The sequence below is a fragment of the Arvicola amphibius genome, chromosome 12, assembly GCF_903992535.2.
Source record: "Arvicola amphibius chromosome 12, mArvAmp1.2, whole genome shotgun sequence".
NCBI lineage: Eukaryota > Metazoa > Chordata > Mammalia > Rodentia > Cricetidae > Arvicola > Arvicola amphibius.
The window spans coordinates 101,637,206-101,663,217 of record NC_052058.2 but is presented as its reverse complement, the minus strand read 5'-3'; the positions used below and the strand labels follow the sequence as shown (position 1 = coordinate 101,663,217).

Genomic DNA, 26,012 nt, shown 5'->3' with positions numbered 1-26,012 from the left:
GCTCTGAGTTTGGAGACAGCAGGTGGGAGAAGTGTGCCACAGTTTTGAATGGGCATCACAGTTTGTCAGTTGGTTTCATCATAGTGGTAGTAGACGCAAGGAAATCCATCCCAGTGATGATAGAAATCAAAACTAAGACTCAGCCCAAACTCCTGAGCAACTAATCGGAAGCCCTGGTTTTGAGACACTTAGGCTGCCCGCCAACTGAAGACAGAGCAGAGGCATGGTGTTTGTGTTATGAGGACAGAGTTTGGGGGGAATCTTGTCTTTGTTGTTTAAGGAGATTTTCCCATTATAATGTGCACATCACTGGCCACTTTGTCCCAGACATCTTTGTGTCATCCTGCCCAACATTTTTCTTCCTCTTAACAAGGCAAAGGGATAAGAGATAGGCACGCCACATTAACTGAGGTGCTGGCCACGAATAACATGGATTATGGATGAAGAGTGCAGAACTTCTTTGCTTCTCAAAAGCTAAATAAGTATGGTTCACAAAGAAGTCGTTGTGATTTAAAAGTAGCGCTGTCCACACCCTTTGAGTGTGGGATGGGATGGGAGAGAGGACTGGCGGGAGGGTGGGGCATGCTCTTAGCCTCTGAACTGTTTTACTTGACTGACTTTGGCTTGAAGCCACCAGACCCTCATTGTTATTTTGAACTTGATTCCACAAGCCTGTTTTCACCCACTAAAAGTTGTCTGCTTAGTGACGACCACTACTCTCTTTCCGAAATGTCTAGACACATATCAGTATTAGCGGAAACGATAAAGAAAGGAATCCACGATGCCGATTCTGAAGCAAGAATAGAAGCCAGAAAGTAAGTTGCTCTTGGCCCATTTTAGCACTCAGACCCAACCCACTGTATGGTTTGCCTTACTCACTCACCTTGGTTCATCAGGCGTATGTTGTTAATTATAACTTTAGCGTGTTTCTCTAAGTTTCTGTTGATGTTTCGCTCTTTAGGTGGTTGCCTAAGTGGAACGGAATATAAATAGGACTGAGGTTGACAATAGGATGCTTGTTTTCAAACTTAACAGAAAGAATGGGTCAGTGGTGCTGGTTCCCACTCTGTATCCATTTACTGAGCTGTTGAGAGCCATACAACAGTGTTCCTTCCCACGTTACCATGGGAGATGATAGCCACAGAGAATCCTCTTCTTGGGCATCCTGTTTGAAAACATGAAATGGTCACTTAAGCAAGCATGAATTATGGGAGGGGGAGTTGGGTTGACTGATGCCGGGGTTGTCATGGTGATAATGTCCAGTTTCAGACTCCCAGAGGAACTGAAAAGCGCTTCAGGCGTGTGGTTATGGCCCTCAGTCCATTACCTCCCCAGAGGTCTGAAGGCCTACTGACTTCCAAGTTAGAACTTTAATTCCCATTTTATAAATGAGACAACAGCTCAGAGAAGTTAAGTTACTTCTCCAGCGTCAAAAGCTGGCGAGGAACAAGGTGGCTCAACTTGTAAAGGCGCTTGCCCCCAAGCCTGCTGACCTGACTTCAGTCCCTGGAGCCTAGACAGTGGAAGGAGAGAACTAACTCCCACAGTTTTCCTTGCGCCCCCACGTGTGCTGTGGCCTCCCCACCCCACCACCACATCAGTAAAGAAGTAAAAGGGCCTTTAAGCTGTACGTTGTAACGCCAGGATTTGTCCGAGGCCTCCCTTGTTAGCTCTCTGGCCTTGTGCCCCATTGCTCCTCTTAGCAGGTAAAGGGAGGCCTCGAATCCCAGACACGCTGCATGAGGTGCACTTGCGCTCAGCGGGGTCCTGACCAGCCCGGCTCCTCTTTTTCCTAGATGCTACTGGGGTTTCCACAGTCACTTCAGCCGAGAAGCAGAGCACTTGTACCACACGCTGGAGTCCTCCTACCAGAAGGCCCTGCAGTCCCACCTGAAGAACTCGGACAGCATTGTGTCTCTGCCTCAGTCAGACCGATCCTCGTCCAGCTCTCAGGAGAGTCTCAAGTAAGGGCCTTGGCTTTGCCGCCCACAGCGCAGTCTGCTCTATTAAAAGTTGGCTACACAGAAGCGCACATTGTTTTCACCTGGGTACCTGCTAAAGCATCCCAGCTGTCAAGGTAGATTCTGGTTCTAGGTCAGATACTGTCGGGGAGGTGAGAAACGTGGCCTTGGACTCTACCGCAGACTCATTCTCCTCTGCCACAGCATAGCAAGCAAAAGAGCATCGTGAACTATACACTTAAGGGAGTCCTCAAAGAGCGTTGCCCAGAGACAGGCCTGGAAAGACTCGGAACTGCACCTGCATGTCTGCCTTGCACTTGACTTCTGTCCCTGTTATTGTTTTGTTCTGTTTGAAAGGTCATTCATCCCAAACATAATGGTAGCACTCTGTCAGATGTGAGGTTGGTAAAGTAATGCCTAAAAGTTCTGAAGACCCTGGGCATTCTCCACGGGCACACTTCGCTGTGTTGTGTCACTGCAGATAAAGTACACTTTTGGTAACGCGCATGTGTGTGCATTTTGCAGCCGGCCCCTTTCTGCCAAGAGAAGTCCCACCGGCAGCACTACATCCAGAGGTAAGAGATCAGCCACAGAACCACAGAGTCACTGAACCGGCTGTTCCTGCCCCGGGCTGGCTGCTCATCTCCTGAGGCTGCGTTTAGTGACAGGAAGCTGGAGCCTGCACTCAGCCCCACTCAGCTGGGCTTATGTACCCTGCCATCTCTGGCTCCTCGGCAGGGCTCCACTACACCAGACCAGTTGTTGACATTGTCCGGATGGCTAGGCAGACAGAGGTCAGGCTCTGTGACACACACACACACACACACACACACACCCCGCAGCCACCAGTCCTTTTGCTCCTACGCTCACATAAAGGGAGAGTGAGGGCAGCAGTCTGGCGGCTCTTAGAAGCTGGGAAAGGGTGTGTTTCCAGAGACGGCATAGCTGGATGGGAACACTTAACTTTATTTCATATGTAGCCATAACCTTAGACCAATAGTTTTCTGTTCCTAGGACTGGAACAGAAGTAGGTACCCCACATGCATGCTTACTGTGTCTTTCTTTGCATTGCATGAACCCGTCTTGAGGACAGTGAGGTATTTCCTTCCGCCCATGGACACCAACATAAGTTACAACTTAGTGTTTGTCTCTAAGCTAAGCAGAGCAGCAGCATGTAACAGGATGTGTTTGAAATCCCATGTGCTCAGTCCTTCCTGACCTCTCTTCTTTTCCACTAAAGCCTCTACAGTTAGTACCAAATCTGTGTCAACGACAGGATCCCTCCAGCGATCTCGAAGTGATATTGACGTGAATGCAGCAGCCAGTGCCAAATCCAAAGTCTCCTCATCCTCGGGCTCCACCGCCTTCAGCTCTGCAGCAGCGTTGCCTCCAGGGTCCTATGCATCTTTAGGTAACCAGGCTCCCTCCTGTCCCCCTGCCCCAGTGACCCTGGTCTCAGCAGATTACAGGCCTCTGGCTGAGGGGAGCCTCACTGTTGCAGGGTGGGCTAAAGTCCAAGTAATGGTACTAAGGGATAGTTCCCAGCCATCCTCTGCCCAGTGTCTTATCCAGTGTCCCCTTTCTCTCGAACATCAGCCTGTTCTGTAAAGCAGGTGTGCTTTCAGGCTGTGCGGGCCTTGTGCCCGTACCCAAGCCAGCACTGGCTTTCCCCTCCCCACTGGTGGGGACAGAGCCAGATGGTCAATGAGGACTTACGGGCCCTGTAGTTGAGTATCTCTTAGTGGGGGAGGGGTAACAGGGCTCTGAATGAATGGACCTTTAACTAACTTAAGCACAGTCATGCAAGTGTTGTGCCTACATGTTTCCTGAGGCGAGTACACCCATACTCCAGTGACTGCTCCAAAGGATTGTTTCTGATTAGTTCCCAAATTTCTGGTATCTAACTTAATGGTAGATGCTTTCTTTCCTGCCAGCAGACAATGAACACCCTCTCTGTTCTGGGCTGGTGGTGTTTTCATTATATTTTCGTAAATGCCAAGATAGTCATTCAGTCCCCAAACCAGAGGACTTAGCTTAAGTTTAACACCAGAACCAAGTTACTCACGTGGCCCATTAGGAATTTCAAGGTCACTGCCAGTTCTAAAGTGCTTTGAGACTGGAAGCATGGGGACAGGATGGTAGCCAAAGAAGGTGCCCCTTGTTCTCTCTGTCCCAGTGAGCAGGCTGTCCAAGCTTTGAGTCTGTTTTTATGCCAGTGACCTCATGGTGATGGTAGCCATCTGGCTCGGGCACATGTCGAGGGTGGGTAGAATTGCCTGAAGGTCCTTTGTAAATGATTGCCCTTCAAGGCAGAAGAAAGTAGAGTTGAAATAAGAACCCTACCAACCTGAGACAGTGTGTGTCCTGGAACCGTGTGTTCAGGCACTCCAATTTTCCTGAACTCAGACATTCTCTTGAAAAGAGACCCAGCATGGGCAATCTTCTTCCCCATGGTAACTACTACCCAATAATATATACGTCTTAAGGTATTGTTTTGTAATATTGGGTGAAGGGAGAAACCAGGGCTGTTCCCTCCCATGGTGAACAAGCTGTAATCTAGGTATTACCAGGGTGTCAATACTTTTGACTTACTTTTACTTTTGTTTTTTGTTTGTTTTGTTTTGTTTTTGTTTTTGAGACAGGGCCCTACTGTATCGCCCCAGCTAGCCTGGAACTCACTGTGTAGACCAAGCTGGCCTCCAGCTCACAGAGATCATCTTGCCTCTGCCTCCCATAGTAATGGCCTACTGTTAGTATTTTTAGTTAGCATTTGCCTGACTGACTTCATGCCAACCTTTAGTGGCATATCCGGGATCACTGTTGACTTGTACACATCTGGGGTATTTAGTTGAGGCCTGGTTAGATTTCCTCAGTGCTGATGGAAACTCAGAGTTTGGTCTGGTGACAACAAATGAGCCTTCAGCAGCCCTGAGGACATTCTCAGTGCAGGGCGTCCTCTCCAGGCAAGACTGCAGCTTCACTGTTCTCCCCCTTCCCCTTAAGAATTATACCTCCAGTGTCCTTGATTTTGCCCCTCCTCCACCGGCTCCTCCACCAAAAGCGAAGTAGTACACAGTTGAGACTGCGCCCAGGTCCCACGTAGGTCTGACCGCAGCACTTGACTCGTCACAGTGGAGCATTAAAGCTGATAACCGTTTTCCAAACTTCTAGAGTCCAGACACATGAGGGAAGACTTGGAGTACGTAGGCCTGGATGCAGGTACCGAAGGGACAGCTGTGCTGCTGGGCGTGTAGTCGGGATAGGCCTTGCTACAGCCTCTCAGCTTCTCACTCGATTCTGCTCTGGGGTGACTGTAGAACCTCAACTAGTCGCTACTCTACGCCCTTCTTTTAGAACTTTCAGGGAGTGGGAACTTCCGAGAATGGTGCAGACAAAACAGAGGTCCCGAGTCATGCTTGTCGACTATGACACAACTCTGGGCCACTGTTCTGTTTTGCTTTCCAAAGGCAAATTGTGTTACTGCAGACTGAGCTAACTCCTGGTGAGGGTACACTTCGCTGGCTTTCAGCTCTGCTCTGCGTTTGAATGTGTTTCCCTTTTGGCTTTGTTTTAAAGTATACATTTTGCTTTTTTAGTAGCTAATAACATTCTGCTTTTTAATTTCCTGAATGTTACTAACTGTTCCCTGTTGTCCCCTCCCTTGTTTTTTAATTGGCTTAAAGACGGTACTACCACTAAAGCGGAGGGTAAGCGGTTTGTTTCTGTGATTGAGGTGTGTGTCTCTCTGGTCCTTTGTTCCCACCGAGTGCTTCCTGGTGCCCACGTGTCCTCACTGAGGTCCCTGCATGATGTGTTGCACGATGTCCCCACCCTCTTCTTCATTCTGTCTCCAGCGGCTCCTAGCCCTCCCTCCACCTCGGTTCTTCCCCTTTCTCGTTTAATCTCTGTTCTGCTGAACTGGGCACGGAAGTGCGCTGAGGGGGGTGAGAACGCTGCGGCCACACTGGGGACATCGGACACCACCTGTGTGCCGCTGCCCGGGGTATTGCTCATGAAGCCCCAACATGACCTCCACTCTCTTCTCTCTGCTTTCTGGGCCTCTCGGGTTCAATGCTGGTGAAATTTTTCTACTGAGCTATAAAAACATTTTTTAATGGTGTGTTTTCTCCTATGAAGAACACTGTTGAAGTATGGGACACTGTTTTATTTAATGGTGTGTTCTCTCCTATGAAGAACACTGTTGAAGTATGGGACACTGTTTTATTTAATGGTGTGTTTTCTCCTATGAAGAACACTGTTGAAGTATGGGACACTGTTTTATTTAATGGTGTGTTCTCTCCTATGAAGAACACTGTTGAAGTATGGGACACTGTTTTATTTAATGATGTGTTCTCTCCTATGAAGAACACTGTTGAAGTATGGGACACTGTTTTATTTAATGGTGTGTTCTCTCCTATGAAGAACACTGTTGAAGTATGGGACACTGTTTTATTTAATGGTGTGTTCTCTCCTATGAAGAACACTGTTGAAGTATGGGACACTGTTTTATTTAATGGTGTGTTCTCTCCTATGAAGAACACTGTTGAAGTATGGGACACTGTTTTATTTGTGTCACTGTCATGTGCCCGTTTGTTCATTTGCGCACACCGATCCTCTTGCCAGTCACATGATAAGAGCCTTCTCTGCCGAGCTCTGCAGTCCACATCACGGAGAGAAACGAGCATGTCCACTTCCCCATGATCCACATTCTAGGCCGAGAAGCTCTTGCTGAGTTCTTGCCTTGTTCTTTGTCCTTGGGACCCAGCCGGTGCACTGCGCTAACGGTGCCTTACATTATCAGCTGGTAGACCCCATACCCTTTCCCAGGATTTCTGGGGAGAAAGCAGGATACTGCTTCCACAGTTGCGTGTGAAGTGCTGCCTGTTTGAGACAGTGGCTCGGCTCCAGACCTCCAGACCCTGCCTGCAGCAGTGGAGAACAGTCTCTGCAGTTTGTAGTTGTGAAGTGGCTACCATGTAAAGGAGCCTAGGTTTGAGCAGGGCAGCTCTCTGTAGTTTGTAAAGTTTCCTTATTAGTGTTTGTATAGTCTGTGTGTATGAGTGCAGGTTTGTGTGCTGTGGGGCAAGTGGTGGGCAGTTCCCAGGGGAGTCAGTTCTGTCCTTCCGTCATGTGGAACCCTGGGGACTGAGCTCAGCTTGACACATTTATACGGCAAGTACTTAACCACTGAACTCTTGTCCCCACCCCAGCAGAGTATTCTTATGTATACTTTCATTTTGTTTGGAGATAGGGCCTCATGTTGCCCACACAGGCCTCAAACTCTCTATCTAGCCAAAGTTGACCTGATGGTCTGATCCTCCTCCCAAATGAGGCTGGGGTTTCAGTTGTGCACCACTGCGCCCGGCCCGCGTTCATCAGTGCTGGAAATCAAGTCAGGCTTCTGAGCGCTGAGCCAGCATTTTGCCAGCTGAGATACTTTCTCAGTTTTACTGTTCCTGAGGCCATAGTCTAGGTTCTCAGGAGTCAAAAAGGAAAATAGAAAAATAGGCTTAAAATTGTTTTGAGTTACATTTATTTATTGGTATGTGTGCACACTCGAGTGTTTGTGTGAGCACAGGAGCAACTACTTTACCGCTGAGCTAGGTTCCCAGCTGTGAGCCTTTAAACATAGTAAATATTTTACAATCTCTAATGCCCGAGACAAAAGAAAGAAGCCAAACTAGGTAAACTGGGTATGGTGGCACAATCCTATATTTAGTACTTGAGAGGCTGAGCAAAGAGGATTGAAGCAAGTTCAAGGCCAACCCATGCTACAGAGAGAGACCTGTGTCAAAACAACAACTACCAAGAAAGTCAGATTAAGTGTGGTGGCCAAAGGACATATTAGGGCACGGAGGGATGGCTCAGTGTGGGCAAAGCGGTTACTGCTCAGGTGTGAGGAGCGGAGTTGAGATCCTCAGCACACACACAAAAGTCAGCCGGACGCAGCCGTCGGTCTGCCTGCAGTCCCAGCTCTTGGGAGACAGGTGGGCTACCTAGATGGAGTTGGCAGCTTCACCAGCTGAATCAGCAAGCTCTGGGTTCAGTTGAGAGACCCTGACTCAATTAAGGAAGACACTGCATCAACCTCAGGCTTCCACATGCGTGTGCACACACACTCACATGCACCTGAAACACACACAGCCATGTTAGCTTAACTTTTGCTGAATTAAGATTGTACTAAAAAATTACTTAGGAAAAAGAGCTTAAATTTTAGTTTGGTTTTGTTTTTTTATTTATTTATTTATTTATTTATTTATTTTTGGTTTTTCGAGACAGGGTTTCTCTGTGGCTTTGGAGCCTGTCCTGGAACTAGCTCTTGTAGACCAGGCTGGTCTCAAACTCACAGAGATCCGCCTGCCTCTGCCTCCCGGGTGCTGGGATTAAAGGCGTGCGCCACCACCGCCCGGCTTTAGTTTGGTTTTGATGGGGAAAGAAGCCCATTTGTATACAAATGAGGCAAATGGACTCGTTTAGTTTTCTGTAAAGAATGAAATCGTGACTGGATAATCGTAGTGCAGAACAGAGACCACTGTCAGCACTTTTCTGAGTTGACTGATCGCTGCATAGGTCGCCGCTTTCCATTGGACAAGATGGCATAAGTATGTCTGGAGCCACTGTAGAAATCATCACAAATTCTGTCCTAACTCCAAGTGGAGATTCATTGGGCAAGACTTTAGCTGATCAAGTCAGCAAGTCAGCAGTCATCCTTAGAATCAGACACTCTAAAACAACCAGTCCAGTCAGACAGTCTCACCAGCGCACTCCACAGAGAGGTGATGGTAAGAAAATGTGAGAAATCTTTACTTTTTTAATGTTTCTGTAAGAGCAGAGAAGTTTGTATATTAAAAAAAATAACGAAAATAACATTACAGCTCTCGCCATACAAGAGTCAGATAATTGAGCGCTGCTAGGGGCTTCATTATGAGTTTGACTGTGAATTCAATTTTTGGTTTGACTGTTCAACAACTTTTTTACTGTTCCGTTTTTTCACAGTCCCCCGTTTAGTTATGGGTCCGTGGATTAAGAAGCTTTGGGCTGAATTGACTGTTGAGAGCCACACCTGTAAGGGAGACTTAGAACACAACTTGGGCTTCCATGTTTTAGGGTCTTTTCCAGAAGGATGAAAGCACGACTGAATGAGAACTCTTAGCAGTGTTAGAATGCTGTGAAACTGGACTATTCTCCCCTGATTCCATGAAAGCTGAAGACTTAACTCTTCCTAAATTCCCTGCTTCTCCCAGTGTCTGCTCTTCTCTTTTTATATACAGTTGCTGCATCCTTGGCTCCTCCAACTCTACAGTTTTTCCTTCATTGTTATGCAGTTATTTACTTTATTCTCAGGCTGGCTTCGTCCCCTTCCACACTTGTCTTGTCCCTGTCACTTACTTGTGGTACACAATTGAAGTTTGTTCTCTGTCACTCGTGGTACACAATTGAAGTGTGTTCTCTGTCACTTACTCGTGGTACGCAATTGAAGTGTGTTCTCTGTCACTCGTGGTACGCAATTGAAGTATTGTCTCATGGTTTTCTGTCATTTACTCATAGTACACAATTGGAGTATTTTCTTGTGGTTTGCTGTGTTTGTTCAGTAGCTGTGATTCTCTTGAAGACCACAAAACATTTTGTGTTTTTCCTTTAAAACACATCCAGGCACTTATAATTGCCAACTAATTAGAGTAGAAACCAGTTCCTCTTCCTGTGAAGGAGACACCCATATCTGAACACAGCACAACAGAGAACCTTCAAATTATGTAGCTACTTCCCCCAAAAGTAAAAAGTTCAAAAACAACAGGAGGCCTTTTCAGGCTGCCCCTGTAGCATAGCAGTGGGAGGCCAAAGCACACAGAAAACCAGACCTTGAATTCACACAAGGTGCAAGACATTGGCCCGAAGCCAGCCAGCATTGACAGGGCCATGAGAAGGTAGATGCAGAAAACCTATCTTCAGATCGTCTTGCCGTCTTCAGTGTCTTTCATGGAGAAAACAGTCTTCCAATTCTTTGTCACCGAGCTCTGGACATACAGTAAGCAGAAGGTCCCATCTCTGTTGTGGGGTTTGAGACACCCCTTGCTGTAGAACTAAGTGATTTGTGTTTGCAGTTCCTATGAGGACTCTTGAGTTTTCACAGGAGGGGCCACTCTTGGGTCTGTGCCAGGTAGGAGACGACAGGCCGAAGGCCCTGCATGCACGAGCACTCAGGTCTTTAGAGGCGGTTGTGAGTATGAAATACCTACTCTAGCTGTTCAAAAGAAATAGAAATTTGCGTTTTTCTACTGAGTGAAAAACATAGAATTTAGTGGCCAAAACGATCCTCATGGTTGAGAACACCCGGCCAATCCAGAGTAAGCAATGCAGTCACTGCTCCAGACACCATGACTACAGGCCCAGGTGGAATTAGCAAAACCCTGGGGCCTGTGGACATTCGCCAGCATGAATCTGCCGTACAGACAGGATTCATATGCCTTCATCACTGGTCAGCAAAAGGCAACTTTACTGGGAAAAAAGACGAGGGCACTTTGTGGGCATGTGTGTCAGGGGGAGGAGACTGAACCCCCAGGCCTTACTGTATAGTATGTCAATAAGTTGTACCCCTAAATCCAGCATTTTGAAAAAAATCTCTTTTGAGGCAATAGTACTTCATTGCTTCTTGTTTTGCTTTGTGTTACATGAATAAGGCAATACAATGAAGGCAGATAAGTGAAAATGTGTAATTAGAAAAAAAATTGATAGCTGGCTTATTTTGTAACCCCAGCTCTACATACAAATTAATCCATCTAGCAAAAGTCCTAAACTTAAGGTCATAATGTCATGATTAAAAGCCATGTGTGGTAGCATATGACTGTAAATCCCAGGACTCAGGAGTTTGAGGCAGGAGAATTGCTGTGAGTTTGAGGTCAGTCTGGACTATATAACAAATACCAGGTCAACTTGGACTATCTAACAAGGCCCTGTCTCAAGAAACAGTATGTGTGTGTGTATGCATGTGTGTTCGTGTGTGTACATATACATATATGTGAATGATACATTATATGTTAACAAAATAAAACCTAAAAGTACTTTTTGTAATTAAAGTACCTTTGCCTGAGTATAAAGCTGAAGTAGAACTTTGAGAAAGAGAGGCATTGTAGATTAGTAAGAAAAGAGTTGTAGAGACTTATTTGAGAATTAGACATCTGGAAAAGGTAAACTCTCTCCTTGGTCCATATGGAAAATCCATTCCACAAGTGTACTCACAAATAAGTTGTTGAGTAAAGCAATGTATTTTAAAATCCCACTATTATTTAATGTTAAATATGCAAAACTATCATATGTTTCTTGATCACACAAGTATATTTATCTTGAAAGAAAGAAAGAAATTTGAGATTCCTGAAAACCGGCCTTAGGACCGTATTACCGAATGCTGGGGAGTGAGAATCCTCCAAGAGGGATTTAATTCTTCCAGCTTTGTGGGGATAGGTATTCATTTTTTTTAAAAAAAAATTTCTATATGTGCCCTGAATATTCTGCTTGTAATAACTTTAAAATAGATTGCTTTTCCATATTCATTTTGCCTGATCACCTTGGTTTTGCTGGGCGCCTACAGAAAGCAGAGGTTCTTGGAGGCTAGACAGCTGGCCCTCGGACAGACACCTATGTCAGGCGTGTGGTACTGGATGTGCTTCTCCCCTGGTTGCCCTTTCTTGTCTATACATCACTGTATAATTGACAGAGATAGAGCATAGTTCTCAGTAGAATAAATAATGCAGCCTTTTAGTAAATATCCAGTAGCAAATGCAGCCCAGACTGGCCTCAGATTTACTGTGTAGCCAAGAGTGGCTGAACTCCTCTCACCCTCCCGTCTCACCTCCCAAGTGCTGGGATCACAGGCGTGTGCCACCGTACCCAGCTTTTGTCTTAAAACTTTACTAAAGGTCACTGGTTCTCCTCTTCTTTCCACCTCAATGCTGCACTTTCTCAAACCTTCTTCAAACCTCAGGACTTGTTCCTGCATTCTTCCTCTGATGCTGGGGAGGTGTCAGTCATGTCCAGTTCTAGCTGGCCTATGGAGAAAGGCATTTCGGGCTTCCTTGAATGTAGAGAAGCCTTGTGGAGAATTCAAAACCACATTCATCCCTGCTCATCCTACTGGTGTCTAACTCTCATGGGGGCTTGGCTGACAGAAGCCCCTGCTTCCTGCGTTGTCAGCTGCGTCAGTGCCCTGTGCTTGTGGTGTGGGTTCTTACATAGGTCACACTAGCTGAAGATGTTATGAAAACACCGTTTTTGCTGTATCCTCCAGGTCGGATCCGCACCAGACGGCAGAGCTCTGGGAGTGCCACCAATGTCACCTCCACACCCTCGGATAGCCGGGGCCGCAGTCGCGCCAAAGTGGTTTCACAGTCTCAGCGTAAGCAGTGTGTTTTATGCTTTGGTTACTTTAGCTTCCCTTAGTAGCACATCCCATAGCTGGACAGACTTGCAGCGGCTCTGAGACACTATGTGACCACATTGCTAGGTAGGCTTACAGAGTGGACATTCCAAGCATGCTTTGGTCTCCTTCTCAAGGGCTTCATATTTCATGGGCTAGTTGATGACTCTGTCTAAAGTGCTTGAGAACCTGAGTTTGGATTTCCAGTCCCCACATAAACATCTGGCTGTGCTGTCACATACCTGTAATCCCAGCACTGGGGAGATGGAGACAGCTGGATCCCTGGGGCTTGCTGGTCAACCAGTCTGGTCTAATTGGTGAGCCTCAGATCCCAGTGAAAGACCCTATCTGAAAACAAAAGGTAGTGGCTGAAGAAGGCATCCAGCATCCAGCATCCTTTTCTGGCCTCCACACACACTTGCATATGCAGGAGCATATAACACATGCACACGCGCGCGCATACACACCACACACACACACACACACACACACACACACGTTGATAGCATTAGAAATTAAAATAGATTTTACTCCCTGAAATCTCTCAAGTCAAAATTTGCCTGTTATGAATTCATTTTGCAGTATGATTTTCTGTGGGAAATGGGGGTTGAGGGAAATCTTACGTTTCTTTTTTGTTAGCTCTTGGCTGTGTCCTCTACCAGGTTCCTCACCCCAGCTGCGTTAGTGCTGTGTCTCTCTGGTTTTAGAAATCCAAATGTCACCTGACTTTAGAAGGAGGTGAAAATTGCTTCTCTAGGGGATTTAGGAGAGTAGGAGAGGCTTAAGTCTTAAAGCTCAGGAACATACTGACCTGGACCTTGAGACTCATCAGGTCCACTTTGGCCAGATTGTACTCACAGGAACAGAAGCCACTAAATAGTAGCACATAATTGACCCTACAACCCAGACTTAAACGTACAGATTCATTATTTTAATAACGATTTGAATGAGGTAAATATATTTATATTGCAAACGTGGGCATGCGACATTTATACTCCTGGTTTGATATGAAGTATGTTTGTCAATTCTAGATTTAAGACCCTTAAGGATTGAAATGCTTTACATATTTGAAGATAAGGAAAGTCATAGCCAGTCAAGAGTGAAAACAGTTCTTAGCACTATTCTTCTGGCCACCGGCATCTTGTTAAAGATGGAGGTGGGCACAGGTGACCAGGTTCTGCTTGTATCCCTCTTGCTGAAAGCTGAGGAGGTGTGCTCTGGGAAACAGATCTCTTAAGCTGGGACACGTTGTAGATGGGTGTTTCACAAACAGACCTGGGACAGATGCTAAAACTGTGTGCTATGTGCAAAACAAAGCACCCTCGGAACAGTAGCGGTTTTGCTACTGTGCTTGGGAACAAACCGTTCATGCTGTGTTGCATGCTGACTTTCTGTATTGTGTTATTGTCTTTTAATCCACTTTTTGCCTGTCCTTTGGTCTGCTCTCCTAACGAAGGATCCAGATCTGCTAACCCCGCTGGTGGTAAGCCGTTCTCTTCTTGCCCTTCCATTGTCGTCATTGGCACTCTCCCTCAGCCGTGCTCTTTGTGCAATATTAATTTCTCTGTTTATGCTTAATCTCTCTGCATTTTTCTGTATGTCCAAATTCTAGAGTTTGAAATGCATTTCTTTTTGCCCTTGACATAGCTTAATAGTTTATTTCATGTTCAAGTCTTGGGATAGTTCTTCATAATAATGTGCATTACTGACTTTTACAATGATTTTCCTTCCAAACTGTGTATAATTTAATCATTATTAGGTATCAATTTTCTTGTATAGCCAACCAAGTGACTTATTCGAATGATGATATTCTGTAAGAAACAGTAATTTGTGGGTAAGTATTGTTTCAAAAGGGTTTTGTTTGCTTTAATTTTTTTCCTGAAGGTAATTCTACTCTGCATCATGATACTTTATTATATTTCATGTTTTAAAATTTTACTGCCTTCTCTACTTAGGGAGATGATCTGTTAAGTGGCTATCATTTTGTGTATATTAATATTTAGAATGTTGATCTTTTCTCTGAGAGAATTCTGTCCCATATTAAATGCTTATAGGCATATCTAGATATTTAGCTATTAATAAAGATTAGCAGTCCCATTGTTTATTTCTGACTTCTGGCTTTACTGCGTATTTCTCAGACATTGTGGCCCACGTGGTTTCCTGTTTTTCATGTTTTCTGAGATTTGCTTTGAGGTTTAGTAAACAGCTAGTATTTATAAAATATGGGTGATAAACTGAAGAAAAGTGTTTGGGATATCCACATAGGGAAAAGGAGTCTGCCTGTGAAATTACACACTATGAACTATTAGGCTGTTGAGTGTAGTTCCACAGACTGTGTTGGCCACAGCCTTACCAGGGAATACACGTGATCTGTTGCTAGCAGAGGTGTTTCGTTGTACGTCCTGGTTATACGCATCCTATACATGTTTGCCGTCAACCACTCTGCACACAAAGGTTTGATTGCTGGCCCCACCTATTTCTCTGAGACTTATTAGGCTTTCTATAGGGTCTTTTGTGTGTGTGGGGGGGTATCTTTTAATAATTAGGGCTTTCCCTATTTCTCCCTATATTCTTTTTCTTGGTTAGTATCTCAAAGCTATGCTGTTTGGAGTTTGTATTTATCTTCGTGGTCAGTTATCCTTTTACTGGTGTTTGTGCTTTTTGTTTTGTTGCTTGCTTTTAAGTGTGTTATTTGATTCTTATTAGCAGTGTACAGCTTAAGGCTTGGGGGTAACTCAGTAGTAGATTACTTGGCTAGCACAGCAAGGCTCAATCTCCAGTGAGGAAAAAATAAGTAAACTGAAAACTTCCTGTGTTTAATAAATGAGCGGTGTCCAGCCACATTCATTACAGCACTGATATGTTTAAGCTTATTTGTACCATCTTACGCTATGATTTTTTTTAAAAACCATTTCTAGTCATTTTAAGCCCACATCTTTGTTCCATTTGTTAGATTAATGAAGTTTTCTCAACCATTTCCCTTAAGTTAATGTCTTAAAAGTCTATTTCTCCAGTGATTATACTTAATTTTTAGGCAGTCAGCTCTTGGGGCGAGTGTGGTTAGCGGGAGAGCCTTGCAGATGTCTCTGGCCATGCGCAGAGCGCTGCTTTGTAGCCGGTGCTCCTGTCGTCGTCAGCTTCTTCATTAGAGAGTTGCTCGTGGGTCTTCTAAGCTATTTATGATAGTGATCCTACATCCTCTATTTAAAAAGCAGTATTACCAACTAAAATGTTATTTTGTATAATGCTTTCTTAATGTTTCTTGCAAATTCATATGTGAAAGCTTATTTTTTTAATGTCTGAGTTGTCGCCTGATTTAGATTCATCTCACCATCATTTTGTTTCATTTTTAGCTGGCAGCCGGTCAAGTTCCCCAGGGAAGCTGTTGGGAAGCGGCTATGGTGGACTTGCTGGGGGTTCCTCAAGAGGCCCACCTGTAACACTGTCTTCAGAAAAACGAAGCAAGATCCCCAGGAGTCAGGGATGTAGCCGAGAAACAAGTCCTAACCGGATTGGATTAGGTAAGGATTCTCCAAGACCTGAAACCTCACTCCCAGCATGGCTGTAATGTGGTTATGATCTAATCACTGTTTGATACAGAAAGCGGGGCTCTGCCTTTGAACCCAAGGAATCACCTCAGCTGTCCTTAAAAGCAGGCATTTGCTTTGTGTGCTATGCTATACAGATTACACTGAGATTTCAGCAGACCCCAAAATGTGTGGAGTGTATGCGTCCAGCAGTTGGGGTGGGACTTCATTGTCCGCATTGCCCGGGAGCTGGGGAGACTTCTTTCTTGTTCAGAAGCTCTGCCATTCTTCACTCTCTGCTCACTGAATTCATTCTCCTCACAACATATATTAATTCTCAAAAGCTGAATTCAAGGCCCCTATTTTTATTTTGATCTCTAACCTAATTGGTTAAACTTACAGCAAAAGAATATGTATATTTACTTTTGACATAATTTTGTCGAAACATGGAAGCTAGAGATTGGTGAACTCTGAAAGCACTCGCTTGAGTGTTGCTTAGTTCCCTTGTAACACAGCTGATTCTCAGTGTCTCTAGACCAATACACTCTAACTCACACGTTCCTTGTTAATCTTTCAAGGTCTAATACCAAAAAGTTATTTATTGACACACCTACTTTTATTGTATATCTATCTGCTTCCTTATGTACGAATTTATTGCTGTTGAATGAGAGGATTGTAGCTTTAACTTTTCTTGTTGGCTCAATATTGATTTTTCTCAGTGTTTTTTTTCCTGGAATGTATACCAGGCTCTTTTTTAGACCCAAGAATTAGAAGATTAATGAATATAGTTTCCTTATTTCCAAACCCCTCTAATCTCTTGAGAAGGGTGGAGGTGAAAACTGGCTGGATGCGGAAACAGGTGCTCAGGGACCAACGGAAAGGAGGGTCTTCCCTTTGTCCGCGAGACCCTCGAGATTGTCTAACAACAGATGTCCTGGAATAGGTCCTGCTTTGAAGTCCAAGGAAAAGACACTCTCAGTAGGAGAGCAGCAAATCCAGAAGCAGCTGGTCAAGAAGGACTTATCAGCCATGGGGGTGGCTGGCAGTTAAGGGCAGCACTATTAGGGCTCAGCCAGGAGCAGGTGTTAAGACGTGGGTAAGATTTTATTTGAATCAGATTTCCAGGACAAATGTCTGAATTGTCTCATTCGCTACTGAAACCCATCGGCATCTGGCTCAGGCCTTTGTTTGGAATACATTTTATTTTAAATCTAGGCGTGACTCTTGAGCAGTCTGGTCCATCGTTGACTGCTGACGTCTCTGTAAGTTGTAAGCAAGCGACGCAGTCTGCTATGTCTCAAACAGGCTCTTCTGTTGGGACGTTTGAGTGTTCTCAGGAACTCTGCTTGTTTCTGGTGCTTTTCTTGCCATGACAAAACACCTGACTGGCACCTTACGGGAAGAAGGGCTCTTTTCGGGTCACAGTTCCAGGGTCCAGCCCTTCTTGTTGGGGAAGGCTTGTGGCAGGAGTGGGAGGCAGCTGGTCATGTGGCATCCACAGGTGGGAACCAAAGACAAGGCTGACAAGGCTGATAATGCTGAGGACCCCAGCTCATGGGATGGGTCTCTCCGTCTCACTCGACCCTGTCTAGAAACGCTCTTACAGACATGCCCAGCAATGTGTCTTCTTGGTACAGGTCCTATCCAGCTGACAGTAAGTTAGCCACCAGACAGCCTCTTAACATTCTTGAAGTTAGGGAATAACTCAGTTTTAGTAATCTAGTATAACTCCAGGACCTGCTGCTATTCCAGTCTTTACTCCAGTGGTCTGTTGTGTATGGTACAAGAGGAGTGTTTTCTGAGCTTTGAAGGCCAGTGTCATGAAACATCAGTAAAGGAGTTGGTTTCCTTCCAAAGAGCTCATATTTGAGGTGATATTTTTATCTTTTTTTTTTTTTTTTGAGATAGAGTCTTATATAGCCTACGCTAGCCTAGATAGAACTTAGAGACCTGCCTACCTCTGTTTCCCAGGTGCTGGGATTGTGTCACTGTGTCTGTCTAAAGAATTATTGGTGCTCATAAAGGGAGTTACTAGTATTTTAAGGTCATGCATGAAGTTCTGATCAAAGGTGTTTTATTTCTGCACATTATGAGAACACACACGTAATACACATGAACAAAATATACCTTTATACTTACCATTTATAAGGTAGTAGGTGCCTGGTATTTTTCAGTAATGGATTGCTTTCTGTGATCATTGAGTTTATACTAGAATATATTTGTGCATCTATCCATTTGGTTTACAGCTTAACAGTTTTAAATACAAATATTCAGAAGAAGGATAGCATGTTTATAGAATGTCTCCTTAAAATCCTTAAGCAGTTTTAATGACTGCTAGCCTAGTTTAAGGCTTAGAATTTACATTAAAAACTAAAATAAGGCCAGGGAGATGGTTCTCTAGGTAAAGCTGCTAGCTTCACAAGTCCAATGACACAAGGCTGATGACTTGAGCCCACTGAAAAAGCCAGATGTGGTAGCACACCTTGGTGATCCTACTACTCCTGCTGCAAGGTGCACGCTCGAAAGGAGAGCCTGTCTGCAAGCTCCCAGGGGCATGACTTGGGGACAGCGTGGGGACCAACCTCCGCACATGTAGCTATAGGTCAGGGTGGCCTAGTTGCAGGAGTCTTTCCTCAGCCTCCCAGGAGCTGGGATTTCAGGCACCATCTACCACACTCAACTGCCGTTTAAAACTCACTAAGTAGAAAGCACGTGACTGGACAGTCCAGAAGCAGCTCTGCTTGCTCTTGCACACAGTGCCCCCGCACCTCCCTCCCTCCCCAGAGACTGACTGACTCTCTTTCTCCTCTCTCTTTTGCTCTCTCTCTCTTTCCCTCCCCCCATCCCCTCATAAACTACCCAAACAATCAGGAAAGCACATTCATAAACTGTCTCCCTTTGGTGTCTCAAAGACTTTGCAGATACCCAGCGTCACTAGCGACTGTTAGCAGTTGCCGCCAGTTTGCTTCTCCTCGTCATCCATCAAAAAGACTAGAAAAACTGTTTTTAACAGTTTTGTAACCTACATTGTGTGATATATATTTTAAATGTCTTATGACTTCCTGGTTCAAAAAGATTTTTGGAAGATTGAAGTTAACTAAATGATTTTTTTTAACTATAAAAGTAGATTTGCTGGGACATGGAAATATCTGAAGAAACATTTTATGCCTTTAGCTTCTAGCTGTTTTCATTAATTCTCTTGCACTTTTGCCTTGCTGTGCAGTCTGATTGGGTCATTCCTTAAAAGGCAAAAGTAGGGTTGCAGAGATAGCTCATCAGTTAAGAGCATAAACTCTTGCAGAGGGCTTCAGTTGCCAGGACCCACCTCCAACTCCAGCCCAGGTGAGTCTGATGCCCTCTTCTGGTCCCTGTAGGCATTGCACTCATGTGGACTGCACTACTGTAGGCATATACAAATACATGTTAAGTAAAAATGAAAATAAATCCTGTTTTTAAGACAAAAGTAAGGATTACCTTTAAACACTGTGATGTAGGGTAGAGTCTCTCAAGAAATGCAAACCAAACAAGTGGTTCTTGAATACCTGGCAGCGTTTCCTGTAGACAGAGGTCCAGAGCTTTCTAGTGTGAGTGCTGTTGGGAGACCAAGTGTGTCCCGCCTGCTCCTCTTGCACCTCCCCCATGCCCTCCACTCACCTAGGGTGTTTGTTGGACACTTCCTAACAAGACAAGCTGGTTTTATACTCTAGGTAGGTAAGTGGATGGGTAGATGGATGGAGATTATATGAATGAATTTTGACCGCTGATTCTATAAAAATAATTTTCTGTGCTTATTCTAGATCTTTCTGTAGGCTAATCTTTGTGTCTGTTTTTTCTCATGGGTTAAATTACCTAACATTTGAAATAGCACTCTTAACCACAAAATGTATTTTAATGAGATTTGGGGCAATTGTGGACAGATTTCTGACAAAACAGTGGACAGAGTTCTTTCTCTATGTGTCACATCGTAAAGGAGCCCGTGAGCATGGAGGGTGAGTGCATTCTTGGGGAGATACTCAGGGGAGGCCTATCAAGAAGTTTGTGGGGGCATTATTTTATATCGCAGCTGTTTGTTCTTATTAGTGGTCTTTATTGTCTTCACGAAGCAGGCCTACTCCGGAGAGAACATAAATTTCCATTTCTTTAGCATCTCTGTGAACTTGAAAAGGCATGGGTTCTGGATAAAGTTACATAGCAGTCAGCTGAGCATGCACTTCTGTGAAAAGCCACAAGAACATTTTAGCTGCCTGCTTTGGAAAAGACAGTAGAAAAGGTCGGGATTTCCAGGGATGATGTTTGGCAAACATTTCTGATGTGTGTATGTGTGCATTGTCCCCATGTTGATGAGATGATAATCTTTTCATTGCTTACTTTCTGGGGGGGGGGGGGGGGTGGGAACCAGGGAGATCAAGTAGCTGGACCAGTAATGCAGCTGGGAGCTGTATGGGTCACTTTGTGGTTCAGGTACAGCAGTCTCTAAAGATAAGCAGCCCTGCTGTGTCCACTTGAGGAAGCTCCCGTGTGTCGGTGGGTTCAGCGTGGTGCCTGTTACTCTTGCTGTCCTTATGTGACCTACTTAGAGTGTCACTAGGAATTGCTGATTAGCTAGTCCCCAGTGCTGTGAGTGCAAACTTCAGTGTTTCCCTGTCATTCTGTCCAAACTAAGAAACTTCTAGTGAGGCCTTTGAGGTCTATCATTCAGATTATATTCCTGACTCACCCTTCCCTTCCTACAGATTGACAGTGTCTGGACATCACTTACAAGCTCTTGGGGTCAGGTTCCACGTCAGCACAGAGCTGTTGAACACACTCTAAGATGGCTTCATTTCTCACACTTTCTTCTTTATTGGAGTGTTTTATGATTCTGGTTAGTGAGATGTTCTTGTTATAGTTTAGCTATAAATCTTTGCTCTGAAATATTAGGCTGTGTTCATGGTGACATAGACAATATGCTTGTTTTTACATCAGAGAATCAAGCTCACTAGTTTCCAAGGTCTCAAGAGTCACTCCCACCCGGTCTAGAAGCTCTAGACCTCTGAAGATGAGATGTCCCCTCCAGCTACGACGTTATATGTTCCTCTGTACGTCCCGCATGCTCAGTGTTTTTGCAGAGTGTTTGGCCACTAATTTATCTGCTTCCTCAGACTGATAAGCACGGGTATCGTGGTCTCTCTGGGCTTCACAGTCAAAATATTATTAGGCTTGACTATTGTATGATTTTGTCTGGCATGTTTCATGTATGGGAATAATAAACTGTCCAAAGACAATTATAAAATACTATTCTGAGGTCAGTAGAGGAATCTTCTTGCCCAAATACTGACATTGTCCACTTTCTTGCTGTAGAGATCATAAAATAGTAACCAGTCAGTCCTGACTCCAATTTGCTGCTTAGATGGTTGCCCTTGTGTGTGACATCTCCATCTTGACGAGCATGTCAGGACCATCTTCTTTTCCGTAGGGAAGTTCGTAGACTTCAAGACTAGAGCCTTTATTCCTATTATTCAACCAGATTGAATCGTCTTTTGGGGGAACCAAGTGCCATGAAGTCAGCTTTGGACTCCAGAGCTCTCATTGAGATGTCTGCTAAAGCCACAGACATTCATTGTTCCTGACATGCTTTAGATCTTACTATATTTGATGCCAGACTGACCTTTGGGAAGACGTCATTTCTGACAGTTAAGTGTAATTTCTCTTCAGTGTTTAAATCCACAGCCTTCCAAGGGCCAGAGCACAGTCGAGTTTATCCAGACCCTCCTGTCAGTGAGACTCATCATGGGCAGGCTGTCCATACATACTTCCCAGCATAGACAATGTCATAATTACATTTAAGCAAATGTGACTGATGCTTGTGAGTTTTTCTGTCTTCATTAAATTTGTTCACCTTCTCTGAAACCCCTCATGCTGCACGCTAGCACGGAGCAGCCGTATCCCCCGACCCAGCATGAGTCAGGGGTGCAGCCGCGATACCAGCCGTGAGAGCAGCCGCGATACAAGCCCTGCTCGGGGCTTCACTCCACTCGGTGAGTACCCATAGGCACTGCGCAGGGGCTCCAGGTGCTTGTGCAGACACTGCTGGGTGGAATGGCCGCTTCCCTCTGCTGCCCTGTGAGCCTCTCTTCTCTCTTCCCTCTTCCTTAGTCGCCCTTGTGGTCCCCTCTGCATGCATAGACTTCAGCAACTACCAGTTTTCACACATTAGAGGAAACAAATACCATTTCAACTGCCATGGCCATTTGTGGCCACCCGTCACGGAGTAAGCCCATTTGTGTGGCAGTTTATAACATAAGGCAAAACTTAGGAGGTGAATGGCTTCACGTGAATTCACATGAGGTGAATTCAGAATTGAAACATAGTCATCAAATTTTTGGCTTACCTTTATTTTTCCTAAAGAGGATTGAACCAGGGCCTCAAGCTTCCAGGGCTTCCAGGGCGCTCGACTCTGAGCCACGCCCCCAAGCCCAGTATATATATAATTCAAAGGAAGGACAAGAATATAATCATATAACATTTCAAGAGTGAAATGAATTTTAGTTTTAATAGCCGTGCCATCCTTTGATGGTTACAGTACATTTGTCTACTATGGATTATCAGTTCCCAAAGGATTTTTATCCTCCGATCTGTGCGGCACGTTTGGTGCCCTCCGGGTATATGTTTACTGTTAATGAACATAAGGGCAGAAGTAATTTGCTGGTTTAGACCTGAAATGATCCCATTCCCAATGATGCAGGGGCTTCAGCAGTCTGTGAATTTTTTTTTCTTTTGGCTGTGTGATTACTCAGCTGATCTTTTCGCACTGTACACGTCGCTCTGAGAGAGACAGTGGTAGATCAAGTTGGAGATCTCTCTCTCCTGCTCATGCCCTACACCTCTTCTGATGCCTTGATTTTCTCCAGGGTCAATGATCCAAGTCAGGATGTAGCGAACAGGTGCCAACAGCCTTCCAGAGGGTCCTCTTCCTCTAGTGGCTCCTTCCCTCGGTTTCAGCTATTCTGTCCCTCAGCCAGGCGGCTTTGCATGCAGGGACATTGCAGCATCCTCATGATAGCAGCCAGGGTACTCCTCATGTTTAACACCTTAATGAACTGGTGATTTTCCCTTTTAAATGCAGGCTATACACCTGTGTGCCTTGGCTTACTATCTGGCCTTCCATCAGCCTGTTAAATGAGTGAGCCATTCAGTCTGTGGATGACTTTGTCTGTTAGAAGCAGGTCAGCCTTTTTCTTGTGGCTGACATTTTATACTGTGTGGATCCAGCCTTGAAGTCTGACATACAGTTTGTGGATGGACAGAGAGGGCTCAATTCCTGGTATCTAGACTGAATGCTGAGCACCTGATGGACCACATCAGTTTTTGCTCCTTGGGTAAACAGGTCTGTTTAACTGTCTCAGTGGCATCCTAAAATAGTACAGTGTGTGGTTGCTGTGGCCAAGGAGAAGCTGCAGCTCTGGCTTCATCAGCTGCTTTCTTCTGTTGTAGCCAGGGCAGTAGGAAATACTTCTAGCTGAATTTTTAGACCATGCCTTTTACCTCCTTGGGTTAAATCTGGGCCCCAAACTTGTGTCCAGAAGAATATCAAGAGGGCCCCATTTGAAGCATCAGCTGGCACAAGTGCTTTCAGTCCCTGCTCACTCTGAGTGACAAGCACCCTTATCATCAGCCTCCGAGCCTGATTGTAACAATCCTACATTGAAGAGCCAGGTGTGGTTTTGACTCCCAGCCTGCCTTCTTCAAAAGCAGTTCTGTTGAGTCTCTCACATTGCTCAACCATGTGGTCGATGCTTTGTAGTGAAGTCTCTACCAGGTTAGACACAGAGAAAAGGGCTAAGAGATTTTACTGAAGCATTGGTTTCCAGACTTGGAGTTAGGACCCAGGGATTCAGAGAGGCCTCCCAGAAAGCGGCTGTCCTGTGGGAGCTTGCTCCATATCCCTGTACGCCTTCTTTTTCTTGTCTCCATAATCACTTCCCACTAGTTACCCTTCGAGTAAACTTACATTGCCATACTTCATTAGGAAAAAGAAAGGAAGAAAGAAGAGAGGGAGGGAGGGAGGGAGGGAGGAGAGAGAGAGAGGGAGAGAGAGAGAGAGAGAGAGAGAGAGAGAGAGAGAGAGAGAGAGAGAGAGAGGAGAAAGGTAATGTATCTCAGTGACTGCAGACCTCTCTCTGCCTTTACAGGGGGTTGGTTGCAGGGCTGCCTGTAGATGCTCGAGTCTATTTTATAAAATGATGGAGTATTAAACACGGACTATGTTCCCCATGCCTCCCCGCCCATACATTTAAATCATCCTTGAATTGTTTATATTATTAAGCACAATGTAAATGCCGTGTAAGTGGTTGTTGTACTGTGTTCTTTAGGTCCTAATGACAGAAAGCATATTCAAAATCTCCAGGCGTGGAAGCTGTGGACAGTTTGCCAACTGTACCTGCCGTTTTTAAGTTTGTAACACTGTGTTCAAGCCTCTCAGTAATCTTAATGCTAAGTGAAATTACAGATTCTAGAACTCTGCTGCCAATCAAGTCAGGCTTTGATAGAAGTGAGTCCTCTGTGGATTCCGTTGCTGGCTGTTCACTTGGGAATTCCAGAGAGTCATTGACAGAGCAGACATTCTGTAGAGTATCATGTCCAAACCAAAGAAATACATTTTAAGAAACCTACAGACAGATCGAGTATTGCTTACATCCATTTTCAATGTAAGCTTCAAGATAGAGAGAGCACTAATTTGATAGCTAAGAACTGTGCAGGTCGCTCTGGTCTCAAGGAAACGGTGCCCTGCAGCTTCCTTACCTAGGAAAGTGGTAAGTCTTGTTTTAGACACATCATCCCAATGTTTTGTGTGTTAATCTTCCAGAAAGAGGATTTTCCCTTTTTTTGTTTCAAGCCTCTAAAATTTGTATTGCTTGACCAGGTAATGTGTTCTTTTTATATCAATCTGCCACAGGGTGTGTTTTATAAAGTGGCATGAGCTTAGAAATAAACTTACACTAGAGGTTAGAGGTTTTGACGCTTTGTCAATAAATGTGTGGATTTTGATGTGTGCTGAATAATGGAGGAGGTAAAGGGTTTCACCTCTCAGTGATTTGTTAAACGTGTGAGCATTCTGTGATATAACACCTTGGCTTTTCCAGAGCAATGAAAGGCAGCAGGCATTGTCTGTTGTTTTCACTAAATGAGGAGCTGAATATTATCTGGGCCTGCGACATCTGCACATCAGACCAGTTTCTTATTCCATATTTACTTCTCTAAGTTACTCTTTACAAGGATGGAACTTAACATCCATTTCCTCAGGTTGATGAATTCATAAACATATTACAAATACTCATAAAATATTATCCTACATGTAAGTTTCCCTGACATTCACTGCTACCTCTAGTGCCGATACAGTCACCAGCACTGCTGTGTGCTGGCAGTGGTGTGTGGTCCCCTTTAAAACTCTCCATGACCAGCAAGAGGTAGGTACTGTGACCGACACCATTTTAGAAATGAAGAACCCGAGAGAAACCGACGGTTAGTATATTTATTACCAAGGGCCACAGCCGGCTGTGGCCAAGCCAGGCAGGCCTGCCATTTGTGTTTCTGAAATGGTGCTCAGACTCCCGCTCTGCGTCTCCAAGGGAGGCCTCTACACTCACTGCCTGTGGATGCCCAGCAGTCAGACAGGTACACTGATAACTAGGGTAGCTGTGCAGAAAACACCAAGCCTTTCCACTGGTCAGATGCAGGTGTTGAGCCCCCGTGGTCCATGAATTCCTGATGAGATAACATTACGAACCTCTCGCTTTTGTTTTTGGTGCATGGTGGCATATGCATCACATACCAGTGACATCTCGTGAGCTGAGTTAATGATCCATCCTTCGCTGTCCGCCCTGGGCTCAGATGGCGCTGACGTCTGATGCTCTTCATGTGGCTTATTTCCATCATGGCTGGTGGACGCTTCGTGGTGTGAATCTAAACCTGGAGTCTGAGTTCATCAGTGCGTCCTTAGTATGAAGCACTGTGACGAGTGCCTCTGTCATGCCTGTGTGTGTAAGAGCTGTGTGAGGCCAGCGACCACCATGCAGGGTGGGGGCCAGTCCTGCTGTCCATTCATATCCAGCACCATTTCTTCATGAGAAGCGC

At 44.9% G+C, this 26,012-nt stretch overlaps 1 protein-coding gene across 1 annotated transcript in view; it reads left to right on the top strand.

Annotated features, from left to right (window-relative positions):
• Nucleotides 1-26,012, top strand: part of Clasp1 (cytoplasmic linker associated protein 1) — a 212,633-nt gene that overhangs the window by 122,615 nt on the left and 64,006 nt on the right. The window contains exons 16-22 of the mRNA XM_038349426.1: nucleotides 738-815; nucleotides 1,797-1,964; nucleotides 2,487-2,536; nucleotides 3,202-3,372; nucleotides 5,133-5,180; nucleotides 12,244-12,351; nucleotides 15,726-15,893. Coding sequence (XP_038205354.1) covers nucleotides 738-815; nucleotides 1,797-1,964; nucleotides 2,487-2,536; nucleotides 3,202-3,372; nucleotides 5,133-5,180; nucleotides 12,244-12,351; nucleotides 15,726-15,893 — 791 coding nt within the window. The remainder of the gene's footprint in view (nucleotides 1-737; nucleotides 816-1,796; nucleotides 1,965-2,486; nucleotides 2,537-3,201; nucleotides 3,373-5,132; nucleotides 5,181-12,243; nucleotides 12,352-15,725; nucleotides 15,894-26,012) is intronic.